A 20,005-nucleotide genomic window follows, 5' to 3' on the forward strand; every position below is an offset into this window, starting at 1 on the left:
TGGCCCTGCATCTCAATTCTATTGGTTTTAAACAACTGATTAAGCAGCTCACTGGGCATGGAAAGAAATGGACCACATGGCTTGACCAATGGACAGTACACTCACTTAAATACTGTGAATTTTAAATGCTGGATTTTAAAAGGAACTTAGAGAAACTGAAACACAGAAAATTTGAAAAGAAAAATATCAAACATGAGTTATAGGTTAGAATACAGATTCTGAGAGATATTGGTGCTGAGATGTACACACACACAGAGTTTATTTCTTAAAACAGTTTTCAGTTTACAGCAAAATTAGGTGAAAATTACAGAGAGTTTGTGTATACCTGTCTCCTCCATAATCAACCTTCCAGCACGATTGGTCAACTGTGACAACTGGAAATTCTGCCAGGAACAGCCTCTGCAAGGGGGTGTGACTTTAGAGGGAAGATGCTAGAGGTAGACAGCTGTGTGCTATCATCTGGTAACCTCTCAGCAGTTGGGGGAATGAGGGCCTTGACCTTGAGAGAAAAATACGGACAATACAAGACAGAATCCACAGGTGACAATACAAGCCTACCAAGTTTCCTGTAAAGAAGGACTTAGAACAAGTGAGTTTGAGTATCTTTTGATAGAAATGATTCTAGAATTTAACAGAATTGCTGCCTCCAAATAAGAAAGAAATTTATTTGTGCATATCTTATCTAAGCAAAAATGTAAAGGAAAGCACACACACTTCATTTTGAATAAGGCAAGAAGCTTGTGAAATACAGAAAATTACTTCCCTTGTGTTTTTTCCTAAAAGATTGATAGCTTAACTAAGTAATAGGTTAATTACTAAAATTAGTTCTGTTTTCTTCACATGCAAAACATTTATCCAGCCTTTTCAACCTTGAGCTGAGGTTCTACCTTGAGGGAAGTTTATAAAGATAAAAGTTTAGTGCATAAAATGTTTGAGAAAAAAATGAAAGTTAGGCTGTCTGCCATTCCTTCAATATGAAATTAATAAAAATAATGAAGAGAAATTATTCATTTGACCATGGTTAAATATAAAAAGATATATATGCTATATATATATATGTAAAAATTTAAATCCAATTTACTTTCTAAGTTTTCATTCTGAATGTTTCCATTGGAACACCACAGTTGCTGTGTCTTAGGTAGTCAAATAAAAACATGATACAAACACCTCAGAGTCATATATATTTCCCTCTCCACTTAAACATGCTTATTCCCATGAACAAAAATTCCCTCAGATACATGACTTTCATCACAGGGTTCAAATTTAAATATGTTCTGAGTATATCACCACTACTGAGTGGGAGAGAAACTTAGACTTCCTTTCTAAAATGAATTCACACCACCATTCTTATGTTTAAAACAAATCATTCTTACAAAATCCATAAATAATAGTTTTAAAATGTAACAAACATGAAAAAAGGTATTCCTGAACTGGTTCCCATTATTTCCTTTTTTTAAGATTTTTTTTTTGACCTGCACCATTTTTAAAGTCTTTATGACTGTTACTTTATTGCTTCTGTTTTATGTTTTGGTTTTTTGACCACAAAGCATGTGGGATCTTAGTTCCTCGATCAGGGATCAAATCCACACGCCTTATATTGGAAGGTGAAGTCTTAACCCCTGGACCTCCAGGGAATTCACAATCCCCATTACATGCTATTTTTTTTCCCCTAAAATACTGATTAGCCCATTAGCTTATGTCCCAGAAATGATAAGAAGTATAAGGACTGCTCCAAGAATAATGTTCCAGCAGATTAGTGCAATCCTGTATATTCACAGATACTCTCTGTCCTCTATAAACAGCAGCAAGTCAGCACTCTTCTCTCATGCTTCAAGTATTGATTCAAACCGTTGCTGTGGAATAGTTTCACGTGATAAAAGTTCATTAAATTTACATTCTGTCTTTAGACACTAAAATTTTATGAGCCTCAGTATCCTTATCTATAAAATGGGATTGTTGAGTGTGAATCACCTTATCTTGAAGAGTCTCACTAGTGTGATTTTTGGCTTAAGCTGTGGTTTCGTCTCTACTTCAGATACGACTGTACATATTGTACTTTTTAGACCTTTGAAATGTGATCAAGACTGAAGGGCAAGAGTAGTGTAACAAAACCATGGCAGCCCTCAATTCTGTGAATCAGTCCTCCCCAAGTTCTCAGGAGCCAAATTCCCCAAGCTGAAGTCACTAAGAAACAGTCAATAAACTGTATACTCGTATAATGACATAACGCCAATTTCCTTAAATGCTAAAATTATTAGTGCAACCCTTCAAAGTGCCTAACTTACCATATAAAAGTGTTTTTACTCCTCCAAGAAAATCTGACTGTTGAATTTAAGAATATGAATCACAATTTCCTCTTTAATTGGAAAGTGTCATTTTTTAACAGTAATGATGCCCTTTATAAAAATGTTTCCGAGGTTAAGATAAGGTATATTCTGTAATCATGTTGGCCTGTTACGTTAGAGTTCTTATTATTCCTAATAGAAAATTAGTACTTAAATTAGCTAAATGTTTCATTGAAAATATCTTACAATGTTTCAGCACTGGACAGAGAGCTAACTCCCCTAATGTGAAAATGACTTGCTGTCTTTTCCAGGTCTTGTCACAATACAGCCATCACTGTGTGAAGCTGATCAGTTTTCTTGTATCTACGCTGTCCAGTGTGTCCCTCTTGCAAGGAAATGTAATGGACAGGAAGACTGCACAGATGGATCTGATGAAATGGACTGTCCTATCAGCCCCCTTCCCCAGCTCTGTGGTCAAACAGAATTCCAGTGCTCCACCCATGAGTGTATCCCGTCCCTCCTGCTTTGTGATGGAGTGCCTGACTGCTACTTTAATGAAGACGAATCTGGCTGCTGTGAGTTATTTTCATTCATTCAGTGTTCCAGGGAAGAAATACTGTTTGGAAATGATAGAGAGAGCTTGACAGATAAAACAAAGTCCTCTAGAGTCTTAGCATGATCATATCATCAATAACAAAGCTGTTTGTGCTATGTTGCTGACAAAGTGTACAGTCCTTGCTTAGCATTTCTGGAAACATTTTGTTTGTAGTCATACTAATCTCTGTTAGATGTGTCTAATCTCCTTTTTATATTTGTATCTGAATCATTCATATAGGGGATGCTCTACAGTTCCGTTAGTTTTTAAAATGTTTGTGGGGATGGATTAAAGACATGTAATTATAATTTCTTCCCCCTAAAAACGTTCATGAAGCTGGCAAAAGTAAGTGGGGAAATATCCATTTTAGTGAATAAATGTAATTAGAGTTTAGACCTGGACCTTGATAGATATTATGTCAGTAAGAGTTAATGCAGGATTTCCCTGGTGATACAATAGATAAAAAGCTACCTGCCAGTGCAAGAGACATGGGTTCCATCCCTGGTCGAGGAAGATTCCACGTGCCACAGAGCAACTAAGTCTGTGTGCCATAGCTACTGAACCTGTGCTCTGGATCCCATGCTCTGTAACAAAAGGGGGAATGGTGAGGAGAAGCCCACGCACCCCAACTAGACAGTAGCCCCCACTTGGCACAACTGGAGAAAGTCCACGTGCAGCAATAAAGACTTAGCACAGCCATAAACAAATAAATTTTTTTAAAAAGTTCATGCCAGAGTAAGTCAGTGGGACATCTGGTTTGACCTCATCTTCATCACTTACTACTTGTACAATTTGGGGAAAGTCATTTGAGTCAGTCTCACCACCCATGTTATACCTACCTTACAGGGCTATAAGAGTTGGAGAGAATGCACATAAAATTCTCAGTCCTGCATTCATCAACTTCTTTCTTTAGTGTTAATTAAGTAATTACACAAATTACACAAATCTTTAAGGTGAGCACATAATCATGGTGGAGTCAAGGCACCACTAGCATTTTATTTAATTATTTTTTGTCTGGTTTCATGTTATATCACACTGTATATGAGCTGCAGGGATAGAGCTCCATAAGCCATATGTTAGTGGCCACTATTTTTGGAGCAGTAAAGTTTGGAATGTAACTGTAAGATGGAAGTATTGGAAAAAAAATAGAAGGCTGTTTCAGTGTCCCATTTTGTGTGAGCGTCCAGAATTATGATATCTATTGCAAAAGGCATGAAGATGAATGAAGTAAAGTAAGATAGTTTTTGTATGGTTTTTTTTTTTTTTGCATGTTTAAAAGTTTTAGCTTTAAATCAGTGAATCTCTTTTCCTTGGCTTTGTATTTCCCTGTTATTTCCTACATGTATATTCTTTCTATAGTAAAGTCAGTTTGCAAGGTCATATAATATTGTCTTAGAGGCAAGTAAGAGGCAAATAGAGGCAAATGAGGAAGAGGAAGCCAAGTTACTTATCCCTGTTCTGATCAAGGCTCTAATGGAATTTGGCTGTTAGAAATCAGATTAAGTTAAAGAATTCCCTGGTAGTCCAGTGATTATTAATTGGCACTTTCACTGCTATAGGCGCAGGTTTGATCCCTGGTTGGGGAACTAAGATCCCATAAACTTCATGGCTTGGCCAAATTTAAAAAAATAAAAATAAAAAGGAAATCAGATTAAGCTCAATATAGTCATATTGTATTTGACTTCAAATAACAGTGCTATTTAAAGGGAAGCATAAGAAGATACCTTATTCTTATACTTTTAGACATATGCTAGAAAATTGGTATTTGGTGAGATAGTAATATATGGAATTCTGCTCCTAAAGGGAAATAAGTGTACATTAGGAACAGATGGTACTGTGAGCGAATTGCTCTTCTCCATCTCCAAAATATTTATTGAGTTATGGCTCTGTAGGGAAAAGTGCATGAAAATAAATTTTGGACACAATTCTAGAGCAATAATTACAGGTTTGTCATCTGATGGTGACAATTTATTAAACAATTGCAAGCATAACAGTTTTTTTTTTTCCTGGACTCATTTTTTAAAATTTAGAATGGCATTTTATAAACTATCATTACACCAGTCCTCCCTGTCCATCACCAACTCCCGGCGTCCACCCAAATCCATGTCCATTGAGTCGGTGATGCCATCCAGCCATCTCATCCTCTGTCGTCCCCTTCTCCTCCTGCCCCCAATCCCTCCCAGCATCAGAGTTTTTTCCAATGAGTCAACTTTTTGCATGAGGTGGCCAAAGTACTGGAGTTTCAGCTTTAGCATCATTCCTTCCAAAGAACACCCAGGGCTGATCTCCTTCAGAATGGACTGGTTGGATCTCCTTGCAGTCCAAGGGACTCTCAAGAGTCTTCTCCAACACCACGGTTCAAAAGTATCAATTCTTCAGAGCTCAGCTTTCTTCACAGTCCAACTCTCACATCCATACATGACTACTGGAAAAACCATAGCCTTGACTAGATAGATGGACCTTAAGGATGTAATTTATGCCATACATTGTATTGGGCATTGATGATCCAATGGACATGACTGGATACAAACTCAGGTTGTTAGATACATTCTATATTAGTGAAGGAGAGGTGTAAATGATAGTTGAGATATCATGTGGTAAGTTCTGTGAGAGATAACCAAAGTGTTATTGAATAACACAGAGTCCTCCCTAACTATGGTGCCAGAGTGTCAAAATTTTAATGTGAAAAGTGATTGCAGAGCCAAATTTGGAAAGACAGATAGTCATTAGGCAATTTGAAATGCTTGATTCCAGTGAGAATGTTCCAAGAATAGAGCAGAAGTTGTGTGATCAAAAAATATTTCATATAACTAGAGTCTGTGGTGAAAAACGTAGAAATAAGTTGGGAGATATAGGCAGGGACTAGGTCTTGAAGAGTTCACCCTATCATGCCAGTGATAAGTGTTTAAGTGGTACATGGATGGATTGGAATGAGGATGGGTGCCTGGTTAGGAGATGTCACACTTGAAATAGTAAGGGGTTGATTAGGTTAATGGTATGATGCACAGTATGAATAGATTTAAGAGATATTCAAGTGAAGAGCAGGAGAAAGAAATCAATAATAGTTTCCAAATTTCTGATCTTGGCAACAAGATAGCTAATCTGCCATTTCTTGAGCTGGGAAAAATAGGAAGAGAAAGACCTCTTAGGGTAAGAAATGTGGCTTCACCTTTAAATATGTTTTATTTATGTTATCTCTGGCATACCCACATGGAAACATTCAGAATATGTTTTGAAATGGGTGTGTGGCACTCAGGAATGAGCTCAAGGAAGATATATAAAGATACAAAGCTATTAGCATACAATGATTCAGACTGTGGCTGTAAATGAGATAATAGAGGAAAAAGATAAGGGGGGAGACAGAATCCTAAGGAACATATAAAGGATAGTTTAAAAAAAAAATCAAAAGACAGGGAGATGTCATAGACATAGGAGGGCAACCAAAAGAGAATGATGATCTTAAATCAAAGGTAGAAATCTATATATCAGAGGGTATGCATAGGTTCAGATGTTTCTGTGAGATCACATAAAATTAGAACTAAAAATTTTTAGACTGGGAAAAAGCTAAAGTAGTTGCTGTGATTCTGGAGAGGTAACACCCTGTGGAGTGGGAGGACAGAATTGTGACATCAGCCTTTTGTGGAGAAGATGAGAAATCATAGAGAGAAGCCAGCTATAGAAAACCCCTTCAAGAAGGTGGCATTGAGACTGGAATATAGGACAAAATAAGAGGTTTGGTTGATTTGTTTGTTTAGTGAGACTTGCATGTTTTTAAGCATTGTAGGAACAGAATTCTGAAAAGTTTGAAATTTTATACAGGAAAATCAATAGCAATTGATATTTAAAAGTTTTATTTTTATAAAACTACATGTTTAGTGATCAGAATGCTTAAACAGAGCATATGATGAGTCCAACATTTAAAAATAATTCATATTTAATCATGTATTTCCATTGGTAACATATTTTTTATAAAAGTGTCACTTCAGTTAGTGATACTTTTGTTTGACCAAAAATATCCAATTTGTTAAAGTAAGTGGAAAAAAATTAGTATGGTTTAATGATATGGGAAAATAACCCCAAACTAGGAACATTCTTCTCATTAATATTCCTCTGAAAGAAATCTATTCACCATGAAGATTTTTATTTCATCAGATGTATCAGTCAGTGTCCTGACAAGAAATAGATGGCATGTTGATATTATGCAATTTTAGGCTATTTTCATAAAGGAATTATTTATTAGGGGGATAATAAGCATAGGAAAACCACAAGGAGGTCTTTTGTCACCCATAGAACAAAGGATGAGAGAGGAGGGAACAGCTGTTTGTATCTAGAGTCGAGGGGAGCTACTTGATAAAGGACGTGGCATTTGTAATGGGAGCAGCTAACCATTGGTAATCTCACAGTCTCTTCCTCTGCCTTAACCTCCCACTGGTGGTACCCATCAATCAAACCCAATCAAAGCTAGAAGACAAAGAAAGATGTTCTACCTCCTGGGGCCCAGAGCAAGGAGAGAAGATGGAGATGGATCAAGAGAGGCACATGGATGCTCTCTATCAATAAGAGAGATAGCTGTGACCAGTGGACAAGGAGGTGAATAGTTTTACTGCTATCTAACTTTAATTGATGGGCTTCCCATGTGACACTAGTGGTAAAGAATCCACCTGCCAATGAACGAAATGCAAGAGATACGGGTTCAATCTCTGGCCTGAAGATTCTCTGGAGGAGGGCATGGCAACCCACTTCAATATTTTTTCCTGGAAAATCCCATAGACAGAGGAGCCTGGCAGACTACAGTCCACAGGGTTGCGAAGGTTGGCCACAACTGAGCGACTGAGCACACACAACTTTTTTGTTTATGTTCCAGAAGTGGTTGATGTATTTTACAAAGTTAAGTGCCACTTCAAAAAATTAGGAGTGGGGTTGTGCTCCTAAGACTTATAGACCAACCTTTATCAACAGTTTTATTGGGGCCTTTCAATTTGTTGCTTTCCTGATAGCTCAGTTGGTAAAGAATCCACCTGCAATGAGGAGACCCCAGTTTGATTCCTGGGTTGGGAAGATCCCTGGAGAAGGGATAGGCTCCCTACTCCAGCATTCTTGGGCTTCCATTGTGACTCAGCTGGTAAAGAATCCACCTGCAATGCAGAAAACGTGGGTTCAATCCCTGCATTGGGAAGATCCCCTGGAGGAGGGAAAGAATACCCACTCCAGAATTCTGGCCTGGAGAATTTCATGCTCTGTATAGTTCATGTGGTGACAAAGAGTCGGACACAACTGAGCAACTTTCACTTTCAATTTGTTAGCTATGATCTCAGCACCCTATGTATAAAGATTACCCTTTGTATTTGACAGCTTCTTACAAAGGTGTTCCTCAGTTTATTCAATATGCAAATCATAGTGGTTAAGTCTGTTTTACAGAGGTATTCAAGAATTAAATGCATTAATGTGGCAAATTAAATAATATAAGCATTATTATCCTTTCCACATTAAATTATCTTTATAGTTTTATTAAAATTATTTAAGCTAAGATATTTTAATAAGAGTCCTGATTGGTTTTGTTCAGGGACAGAGTACATATCCATCCTGCTTCATGCTGGATGTGCATCTGCCTTGAAGGGCTTGTTGCCTTCATTCTCATGGCACAAAACCATAGCTCCTCTAATGCTGGAAATGTTAATCTGCTACATATATGACCTTTCATTTTAATAGTAAATAGATACACAGCCATAGTCATATATGCTTTACTTTTGTGTATCTTTCTTATGTAGCAGATATAATCTTCAGAAGGGATATTACTTTATAGAAGTAACTTTGGTAAGCCATCATTCATCAGCTGTGTATTTTAACTGTATCATCTACCTAAGCAAATGAGCTTAAAGCCATAAAATGCACTGTGATGCTTATTTTGGTTAGAAAGAGTATCAACCTCTAGGGTGATGACAGATTGAAATAAGTATTTTTATAGCTATGAAACCATAATGTTTGAAAGAGAATGTGACAAAAGTTAATATTGTCCAAGGAAACATTTTGAAACCTGATTCCCCTATAAATTTTATTTATAGCTTATTTGGACTAATTTTGGAAAATGTTTTGTTGTATGTGTATTCAGTTCAGTTCAGTTCAGTTGCTCAGTCGTGTCCAACTCTTTGCAACCCCATGAATTGCAGCACGCCAGGCCTCCCTGTTCATCACCAACTCCCGCAGTTCACTCAAACTCACGTCCATCGAGTCTGTGATGCCATCCAGCCATCTCATCCTCGGCCGTCCCCTTCTCCTCCTGCCCCCAATCCCTCCCAGCATCAGAGTCTTTTCCAATGAGTCAACTCTTCGTGTGAGGTGGCCAAAGTACTGGAGTTTCAGCTTTAGCATCATTCCTTCCAAAGAACACCCAGGACTGATCTCCTTTAGGATGGACTGGTTGGATCTCCTTGCAGTCCAAGGGACTCTCAAGAGTCTTCTCCAACACCACAGTTCAAAGCATCAATTCTTCAGCACTCAGCCTTCTTCACAGTCCAACTCTCACATCCATACACGACTACTGGAAAAACCATAGCCTTGACTAGACGGACCTTTGTTGGCAAAGTAATGTCTCTGCTTTTGAATATGCTATCTAGGTTGGTCATAACTTTCCTTCCAAGGAGTAAGCGTCTTTTAATTTCATGGCTGCAATCATCATCTGCAGTGATTTTAGAGCCCCCAAAATAAAGTCTGACACTGTTTCCATTGTTTCCCCATCTATTTCCCATGAAGTGATGGGACCAGATGCCATGATCTTCGTTTTCTGAATGTTGAGCTTTAAGCCAACTTTTTCACTCTCCTCTTTCACTTTTATCGAGAGGCTTTTTAGTTCTTCTTCACTTTCTGCCGTAAGGGTGGTGTCATCTGCATATCTGAGGTTATTGATATTTCTCCTGGCAATCTTGATTCCAGCTGTGCTTCTTCCAGCCGAGCATTTCTCATGATGTACTCAGCATATAAGTTAAATAAGCAGGGTGACAATATATAGCCTTAACGTACTCCTTTTCCTATTTGAAACCAGTCTGTTGTTCCATGTCCAGTTCTAACTGTTGTTTCCTGACTGGCATATTAATAATGGATAAAAAGAAAGTAATGATTCCTTTTGTTTTCCTACTTTCAGTCCTTTGCTGTGTAGGTGTCAATAAGTATTCATCACATATGTAAAAGTAAGTTTTCCACCTACTTTTAAAACCCAATTTTAATAAGTATTCATTAACTTTAATGTTATATCATTTAACATACCATAGAAACTAAGATTTTAGTTTCTAATTTCATTAAGTGAAGGGCCAATTTTAAATTATCTAAACTGTAAATTTTCTATAGAAAGAATAGAGTTGAATTTTCTACAGATTGAAACCATGTGTTTTCTTATATATATTTTTGTCTTTCAATGCTACTTGGGCTATGGTTGGACATTTATATCATTTAAAGTTAGAACTTTTCATTGTACAATAAATTTGAAACTAAGCTATCAGTCATACTAAAAATTGGGTTAAGGAATATTAATTGGGTTAGTGTCTCTGAGATAAGAAGGGTCCAAAATAATGCTCTACAAGTAGATAAGCACCATCATCTTTGTGTACAAATTTCAACACATTGTTTAAAACCTTAAAGCTGTCCTCTTGTGTGATCGCTCAGCTCCTGGCAATGCAAAACAACGCTAAGATGCATATGCATACATTGTTGTTCAGTTGCTCAGTTGTGTCTTTTTGAGACCCCATGGATGGCTGCACACCAGGTTTTCCTGTCTTTCACAATCTCGCAGAGTTTGCTCAATCTCACGTCCATTGAGTCAATGATGCCATCCAACCATCTCATCATCTGTCCCCCACTTCTCCTCCTGCCCTCAATCTTTCCCAGCATCAGGGTCTTTTCCAATGAGTCCACTCTTCGCATTAGGTGGCCAAAGTATTGGAGCTTCAGCATCAGTCCTTCCAATGAATCTTCAGGGTTGATTTCCTTTAGAATTGACTATTTGATCTCCTTGCAGACCAAGGTCTCTCAAGTATCTTCTCCAGCACCACAGTTTGAAAGCATCAATTCATCAGCTCTCAGTCTTCTTTGTGGTCCAACTCTCGCCTCCGTACATGACTACTGGCAAAACCATAGCTTTGACCATGGGGACCTTTGTCGTATACATATATAGATGGGTATATTGATGCAAGTTTTTAGTCATGCATTCATATTTTTAAACTAATTTTGGTTTGCTCTGGGTCTTCTTGCTAGTGGGTCTACTCTCCAGTTGCCATGATCTGGCCTCTCATTGTGGTGGCTTCTCTTGTTGTGGAGCACAGGCTGTAGGCATGTGTGCTTCAGTAAATGTGGCTTGTGGGCTCTAGAGACACAATCCTTTATTATTTTTTACAAAAATCTCTTCATCTTGTAAGAGTTGGAAAATTATTCTGTTTCTTAGTTTGCTTGGTTTGGAGTATTATTTATCTTGTCAATGTATATCCTGAAACTATTTTACCCTTTGGAAAAGCTTGAAGAACTTTTTCCCTAGCTTTTTCTCCTAGCACTTTAGCCATTTCTACAGTCTGGTTCCAGCCTTTGGTTTTAGATTTGTCTCTCATACCTCTTCATAGAAATTCTCTAGCCTAGGCCAACTGCTTTACTTACTGTTCCAATATCAAAAGTATTGATTCCCAATCTGTAGATTTGATTCCCACTCTGCTAAATGGATTTTCTCTGAAAGCATTAAAATGTAAATTAAAATATAAAGAATATCTCAAGACTCTCTTCCTACCTTCCGCCTTTACAGACTTCCCTATACTAAAGGAATCTCTTGTTTCTGTCATACTTACCTATACCAATGCTTTTCTAGCTAAGTCTGGCCTTATGACATTTCTCATATTTACTTTGAAACATTAATCATTCTTATATTGTTATCTTCATTTTGTTGCTCCATATGTTTTGATTACTGTTTTCAAAATCTCTTTCCTGCACTTACCAGTGGAAGTGCAAAGTATAATGTCTTACTTACAGTAAGGCAGCTCAATATTATTTATTGGTGTGAATTAATGTTCTAGCAGGAAGAATCACTCAATCAAGAGTATCACTTGAATTTTTCAGATCCAGCAGTTTTAGTCAATGAAAATATATACTCTTAAAAACATTTTTATATCCTACTTGACATTAAATGGTGATCGGAAGTTCTCAAGTCAAACTTGTCAATAACCTTTGATCAGTAATCGATGATTCAAATAAACAACTCCTTCCAACCTATAAATATACTTAAAAAAGAAAAATTGTGACATAACTGACAAAATCTGTGCAAGACCCATACATGCGGAAGTTTACTCCTGAGTATTCTAAAACTATCAATTTAGCTTGAAAATTTTGAGCTTAATTGTCTTTATTCTAGTAGAAGTACTTCATAGATCAGTCTTTCATAAAGTTTTGGCAGCAGCTTTGGGTTAAAATATTCATATAAGGGATACAAGAATACAGTTACAGGACTAAGAGTAGCATTTGAGGAAGGTCAAGTACTTTTCAGGACTAGATTGCCATTGAGCTGTCAGTAGTCTTAATGGGCATCCATAAAGGCAGTTTTCTGAATTAGCCAAAGTCTTATGCCCAAGACTTATGTTTGCCCCTTGAAATCAAGCCAGCAGCAGACTCTGGAAGTAGTGAAATACCTACATCATACATTGGCAGTGCTATCAAGGCATGTAGTCATAGTGCCTTGGGCAGCAGTGACCTTCATCATCACCTGGATCTAACAGATATCCAGTGACTACCCATGGCTTATGACCCAGGTGGAAACGGATGAACATTCAAACAAGTGACAGTCTTTGCTAATAGCACATAATATAGAGATGTTAGGGGAGCAACAGAAGAACAAACAGAGATCTGCCTTGATATTGAAACTGACTAGTCTAAAATCAGTTCAGACCATAAAACATACACAAAGCGTTTTATACATACATACGTGAATAATACTACACGATGCACACAGCTGGACAATGATTCTATTGACAGTTTTTTGAGGACACTTTAGTAAATTGATGTTTTCTTCACTAAGAACTCTATAGAGAACAGTGTGGAGATTCCTTAAAAAACTAGAAATAGAACTGCCTTGTGACCCAGCAATCCCACTGCTGGGCATACACATTGAGGAAACCAGAATTGAAAGAGACACGTGTACCCCAATGTTCATTGCAACACTGTTTATAATAGCCAGGACATGGAAGCAACCTAGATGTCCATCAGCAGATGAATGGATAAGAAAGCTTGGTACATATACACAATGGAGTATTACTCAGCCATTAAAAAGAATACATTTGAATCAGTTCTAATGAGGTGGATGAAACTGGAGCTGATTATACAGAGTGAAGTAAGCCAGAAAGAAAAACACCAATACAGTATACTAACGCATATATATGGAATTTAGAAAGATGGTAACGATAACCCTGTATGCAAGACAGCAAAAGAGACACAGATGTATAGAACAGTCTTTTGGACTCTGTGGGAAAGAGAGGGTGGATGATTTAGGAGAATAGCATTGAAACATTTATAATATCATATTAGAAACGAATCACCAGTCCAGTTTCGATGCAGGACCAGCTTGGGGCTGGTGCACTGGGACGACCCAGAGGGATGGTACGGGGAGGGAGGTGGGAGGAGGGTTCAGTATTGGGAACACGTGTACACGCGAGGTGGATTCATGTTCATGTATGGCAAAACCAATACAATATTGTAAAGTAATTAACTTCCAATTAAAATAAATAAATTTAAATTAAAAAAATAAAATAAAAATAAGGCTAGAACAAGGAACTCTGGTCAGTATTATGTGGCAGCCCAGAGGCGAGGGGAGGGTGAGGGAGAATGGATACAGGAATATGGACGGCTGAGTCCCTGTGCTGTTCACCTGTTACTACCATAATCGACTGGACTCCAATACAGAATAGATTCTTATAAATTTTTTAAATGATAAGGCTCGAGAAATGAAGGATAAAGCAAATTGGCTTATATTATTAGACTAAATACATTTTTAAAGTGATTATTATTGTTCTTTTCTTCAGCCGACACGAGCTGTTCTCATGGAGCTTTGACCTGCTCCTCTTCTAACAGCTGTATCCCAGTGCACAAGCGCTGTGATGGTTTTGCTGACTGCATGGATTTCCAACCTGATGAATCCAGCTGCCTAGGTAACTACCCATTGAAATATTCTTTGCAATATGAGTCAGTAATTTCACCTGTGCACAATAAAAATATTAAAACTTGAAATTCTAAATAACAGCAAACAGAATAATTACATTTCTGTTATTAGCTTAGTGGCAGGAGGAATGTTAATGTTATTTTGCTACATTTATAGAAATTTACAATATATAATACAATGAACTCATGCATACTCTATTTTAAAATGTTCACAAAATAAAAATCAAACAATTTTAATTTAATATAACTTACATTATTAGCATTTAATAATCTCCTCTAAGCAAATTGCTAGTTTCTATAATAACCCTACATAATCTAATCTTATATAACACCTACATAATCTAATATGTTATTAATATTTTTAATTGTGCATTTTGCTCACCTCTTCCTAAGAACTCCCTATTTGCATGATCTAGTCATGCTTAAAAGTCAATTTATGAAACTTTTGACTAGCTGTTAAAGATTTTTCTTTCTTCTGACCCCAGAATATTTATAAGAACTGATAATATGTTTGTGTGATTATACTTTTATCAAAACTGCTTTAATAGCCTCTAATTTGTTGTAGCACATTGTTAACATCTCTCCTGAGTAATTGAATTTTTATTTCATGCAGGGATATGTAAAATAAAAGATAGAGGCAATGTAAATGTCACAAGTAAAAGATAATATGAACTGGTGATAAAAGATAATATTCAATCACATTTTATAAATAAACTAGGGATATTTCATATTAAAACTGACAGAATATATTCTTTGTGTCTTTCAAGATAGAGAAACATTATGAGATAAGCAACAAAGGCAAGATGTTTAAAATCAAATCATAATGCAAAAATATTTTTTATGCTGCTAAAAATGAGTTCTTGCATAGCACTGAATTTTATAAGCACAAAGGGAAATCAAGAAGTGGGCAAATCTGATCCCATAAAATATGCAAAGATGAATGCTCTTTGACTTTATGTCTCTACTAGGCATGCTTATACATCAGATCAGATATCCAAAAGGAAGTGTTCTTACTTTGAAGAGAGATCTTACTCTAAGAATGGTATTAATGAAATAAGTCCATTCTTTGGAGAAGGATGGCAATCCACTCCAGTACTATTGCCTGGAAAATCCCACAGACAGAGGAGCCTGGTAGGCTGCAGTCTATGGGGTCACAAAGAGTCGGACACGACTGAGCGACTTCCCTTCCCTTGAACTTATGAAGATACAGCACTTATGTCCAGTACTCATATTTATCTATATAAAACTGGGATTTTTTTTTCAAGATAGTCCTATCTGAGAACAGGTATGTTGCAACATGTTGCAGTTCACTGTCTACTTTGACATATTCTGTCTTTTAAAATATGGTCAGAAAAACAGAAGACCTGTCATTCATACTGTATGATGGACGATCTGTAGATAATATCATAGTACACATTTTTGCAGTCTGTCATTTCAGTCACTCAACAATTCACTTAGTTCATTTACAAAGAATAGGTCATATTGCCACAGCTGTTGGGTTAGAATGAAATAAAGAACTAGTGAAACAGTTTTCATAAAAAAAGATCCATATTATCTATTCTCTTATTTATATTTTTATGCCTTTTAGTTTGTCAATCAAATATGATAAAGTTATGTTTCTGTTTTTATCAATGCCTTTACACCTCATCCATGCTAAAATGTGTCTATGCATATTATACCTTCCTCTTTTCAAACATATTATCTTAAGGTCAGCATTTCACAGACTTTTATGAGCCCAATCTTAGAGCATCCAATAATTCTCCCAGTGGTCACACAACAGATGGTGAGCAGCTGGTCTCCCCTCACCTCAGGGTTTAAGTCATTAACCAAAACATCAAGCTCAGGCACTGCATGAGTGTTGCAGGTTAAGTATATTTCAATGAGTCCTATTTGTTCCCAAGTTACCCTAAAAAGGAATATTATTTTCAAGTCTTGGTTGTTAGGCAACAGAAAATTATTAAACAGAATATGTCTCAGTTAATTTACATTGAAAGTCTTTTTCCAGTCATTTGCAGTAGTAGAGTTAATAAAGATTATGTTAAAGTGATACTGTAATTGTGATAATCATTATTTAAAGGAGAATTAGGGAAAGGCACACAAAATGTACAGTTATCAGATGAGATAGTATTAATTTAATATTTGAACAACAACAATAATAATATAGCTTAATAAAGTTTCAGAGCTTCTAAAAACCAAACCAAAAGATAATACAAAAACATCTCATACAAGTACTTGTGAAGCTTTTTCAAGTTTCTGAAATGCAGTTTATCCCCCCTGCTGTCCCTGAGCTGGGATTTCGAGACAAAGAAAAGTCTCTGCCCACTAGGAATTTAGATTGCTGCACAATTTTCTGGTGAACTCTTATAATCTATAGAGCTTCTGAAACTACATACAGTGTACTGTATATATGTATGTTTAACCCATGGCAGTGCCTAAATACCACATAATATCAAGAAACACAACAGGTAATAGAAATTCTGAACTGAATAGCAAATTACTTGACATTTTTAGACTAACAGGGTTTAGAACTAGAGGACCAAAATTTAAACATCTGGTGTTCCCTTGCTGTTAACTTAAGCAAATTATACTATTAACCAGTTTCTTCCTCCGCTAAAAAAAAAATAAAGAAGAAGAAGAAGATAAATATGGAATATAGGGATATACCACTTAATGCTGTGAGGAATAAATGAAGTAACGTCAGTAAAATTCTTGGGACTCTTGCTGTATGTCTCTGATAGAGCAGGTCTTCTGTAAATGGTAGTGAGATGGTGGTCATGATGATAGAAGGAAAATAAGAGAATTTGGAGAGAGCAGTGGTAATATAAATTAAGTTCCATGGTAAACTCAAAGAACCCCCTAATAGGACTTCCCTTGTGGTCCAGTGGCCAAGACTCCATGCTCCCAAAGCAGAGGACTCAGGTTTGATTCCTGGTTGGGGAACTAGATCCCACATGCCCCAATTAAGGATCTGGCATGCCACAACGAAGATTGAAGATCCTGCGTGTGGCAACTAAGACCCAGGAGAGCCAAATAAATAAATAAATTGTATCATTTTAAAAAAGAGAACACCACATATAGAGAAATGGATGAGAACAATCATTTAATACTTTATTCATACCACTCACTGCTATAAAAATGTCCAGTTCAGTCGCTCAGTCATGTCCAACTGTTTGTGATCCCATGGACTACAGCATGGCTGTGATCCCTGGACTACACCAGGCTTCTCTGTCCATCACCAACTCCTAGAGTTCACTTGAACTCATGTCCATTGAGTCAGTGATGGCATCCAACCATCTCATCCTCTGTCGTCCTGTTCTCCTCCTGCCCTCAATCTTTCCCAGCATCAGGGTTCTTTCCAATGAGTCAGTTCTTTGCATCAGTTGGCCCAAGTATTGGAACTTCAGATATCAGTCCTTCCAAATTTATCTTCCCAGAAGTCCTATAAAAGAAGGTCATCTTCATTTTAAACATGAAGAACTTTATACCCAACCCAACAACAATATGTAAATCATTAAATAACTCATGTATCACAGAGGGAAAACCAAGACTCACATGATTGTCAGTCTTCCTTATAGTCCACCATAGAATAGTCATCACTACTCTAGTAGTAGATAATAGTTTCCATGCAACTGAGAAGGGGAAAATATATATATATGAAATATAAATATAAAGATATAAGATTATATTATATATAAATATTATATAGAGTGAAAAGTGAAATTGAAAGTCGGTCATGTCTCACTCTTTGTGACCCCATGGGCTATACAGTCCATGGAATTCTCCAGGCCAGAATACTGGAGTGGGTCTCCAAGGAATCTTCCCAACCTAGGGATCAAACCCAGGTCTCCCACATGACAGGTGGATTCTCTACCAGCGGAGCCACCAGGGAAGCCCAAATATTGTATAAAGATATATAAGCATATTTTATAAATATATATGTGCAAAAATATTTTATATAAATATATATTTGTGTGTGTGCCTAATGCAGATTATTTAGATTTAAGCTTAAAAGTTACTTTTGTTTTTATACTCATCACTTGTCCAACTTATATGTGTTTTCTGCTTATCTAAAGCCATACGTGAGAGTGAGATTGAATGTGAATCCTTTCCAGAATGGTATTTCCACATAGTTAATAGTGAGTTGTATAGGCTTCCAGACACATGGTTGTGATAAACAATTCAAGAGGGTACAAGGCAGTGAGATATTTGTGTTACTAATTCTAACATACAGCTTATGGATTTCTAGCTCCCAACTATTCATTTATCTACTAAATATTTTTTGTATCTTCATTACTATCTGGTGTCCATGTCTTTCCCCATTTCATTCTCTGCTCTCTGCTGTAAATTGTTTTGAATAAATTAAAGATGAAAATGCTTGTACTGTTTCTGCCCATTATCTTTATAAAGAACTTGGTTTTAAGCCCAAAACTTAGAAAAACTTCTCACAGAGATAATCTAGAAATCTTTGTTCACCCAGACACCGGGATTCACTCTTTATTGCAGCCGATGCCTGTGTCCTTTCTGCTGTGCTCCACTCTCTTGTACAAGAAAATACATAATTAGATTCCCACAAAATCATTCTGATGTAAAGCAAGCATCAAAGCAAATTTTAATAACTCTAGAAAAAAAAAATCTGCAGCTGTGTATTATATTTTGACACTGTGGAGTATCAGACATTCTATTTTTTTATTATTAAAACACAGATCTTACTTGAGGAAGATTAAAATTGTACCTAAGACAAAAAAAAATAATAAAATGGCTAATCTAACAAGGTATGTATCTATTTATTCTCTATCAAATTCATAGAGTATTTTTAATCAGAGTAGCTAATTTCTTATTTATGAAGGAAATTTCACATCTGCTCTGTTCAGTCAAGTCTGCCATCAATGCCTGAGGGGGGCAGCTCTTTATGCTCATTTCCAGCCCTGCACTTTCCTCTTGAAGTTAGACAGGAGGATTTGGGGAAAGCAAGACAGGAAATATACCCCTAGAAAAGCAAAACACTGCAACGTTTTGAAATGAAATATATATAAAACACATGGTATATTTCAAGTTTGTTCCCAGAATGAAACCTTTCTTCTTCCCTGTTTTCCTCTTTTCTGATGCCTCTACCAGCCCCTTCTGAACTTTCAGTGACTGACCTGACAATCTGACTCTTTAGACTCATGGTTTCCTTCAATGGATAATACCTACATAATGTCTCTGTTTCTCCTCTTTACTTTTCTGCTATGCCTCATGAACATCAACCTTCCTCTGCCCAAGTAAATGATTTCTCTATCTGTGTTAATATTTCACCTTTCTTCAGACCTAAAAATCTGCCCACTGAATACTTCCATTTGGATGTCCCTTAGGCACCTAAAACACAGCATCATTGTTCCCTTTAAAATCTTCCTTCCCCATAAATTCCACAACTCAAGGAATCAAGGCATCAATTAATAAGTAGCCCAGTCAGAAATTCGTATATCATCCTTGACTTACCCAAAATGTTTCAGTCCCAATATTTAAATATCTCATAAATTCCCACAACTCTGAATGTTCCCATTCCATCTCTTTTGTCCAGGCATTCCTGGGTGGTGACATACACCCAGATTTTTTGCCTTTGCCCTTCTGTTGACTGTAAACTCTGTAGCCAGAATTATCTTTCTCAAGCATAAGCCATACCACTTCCCTTCTTAAGAGCGTAGCTTCCTAGGACAAAGTTTAAACTCACTGAGCCCAGATGATCTGGTCCCTGTGTGTCTATGACCTTCTCTCATAATTTGTATTATCAACAACCCAGTCTGGTGGAACATCCCTCAGTTTCTCAAATACATCACAATCTTTTCTCAGACCTTTGTGTCTTTATGTTTACGTTAACACACACACATAGACACACAGACACAGACACACAGACATAGACACACACACACACACACACACACACACCCCTATCCAAATGAAAGCTCTT

At 36.8% G+C, this 20,005-nt stretch overlaps 1 protein-coding gene across 1 annotated transcript in view; it reads left to right on the top strand.

Annotated features, from left to right (window-relative positions):
* MALRD1 (MAM and LDL receptor class A domain containing 1) overlaps positions 1-20,005 on the top strand; it is a 603,405-nt gene that overhangs the window by 474,850 nt on the left and 108,550 nt on the right. The window contains exons 35-36 of the mRNA XM_052651192.1: positions 2,597-2,860; positions 13,923-14,048. Coding sequence (XP_052507152.1) covers positions 2,597-2,860; positions 13,923-14,048 — 390 coding nt within the window. The remainder of the gene's footprint in view (positions 1-2,596; positions 2,861-13,922; positions 14,049-20,005) is intronic.

This window comes from Budorcas taxicolor, chromosome 13, assembly GCF_023091745.1.
Source record: "Budorcas taxicolor isolate Tak-1 chromosome 13, Takin1.1, whole genome shotgun sequence".
In the NCBI taxonomy this organism is placed as follows: domain Eukaryota; kingdom Metazoa; phylum Chordata; class Mammalia; order Artiodactyla; family Bovidae; genus Budorcas; species Budorcas taxicolor.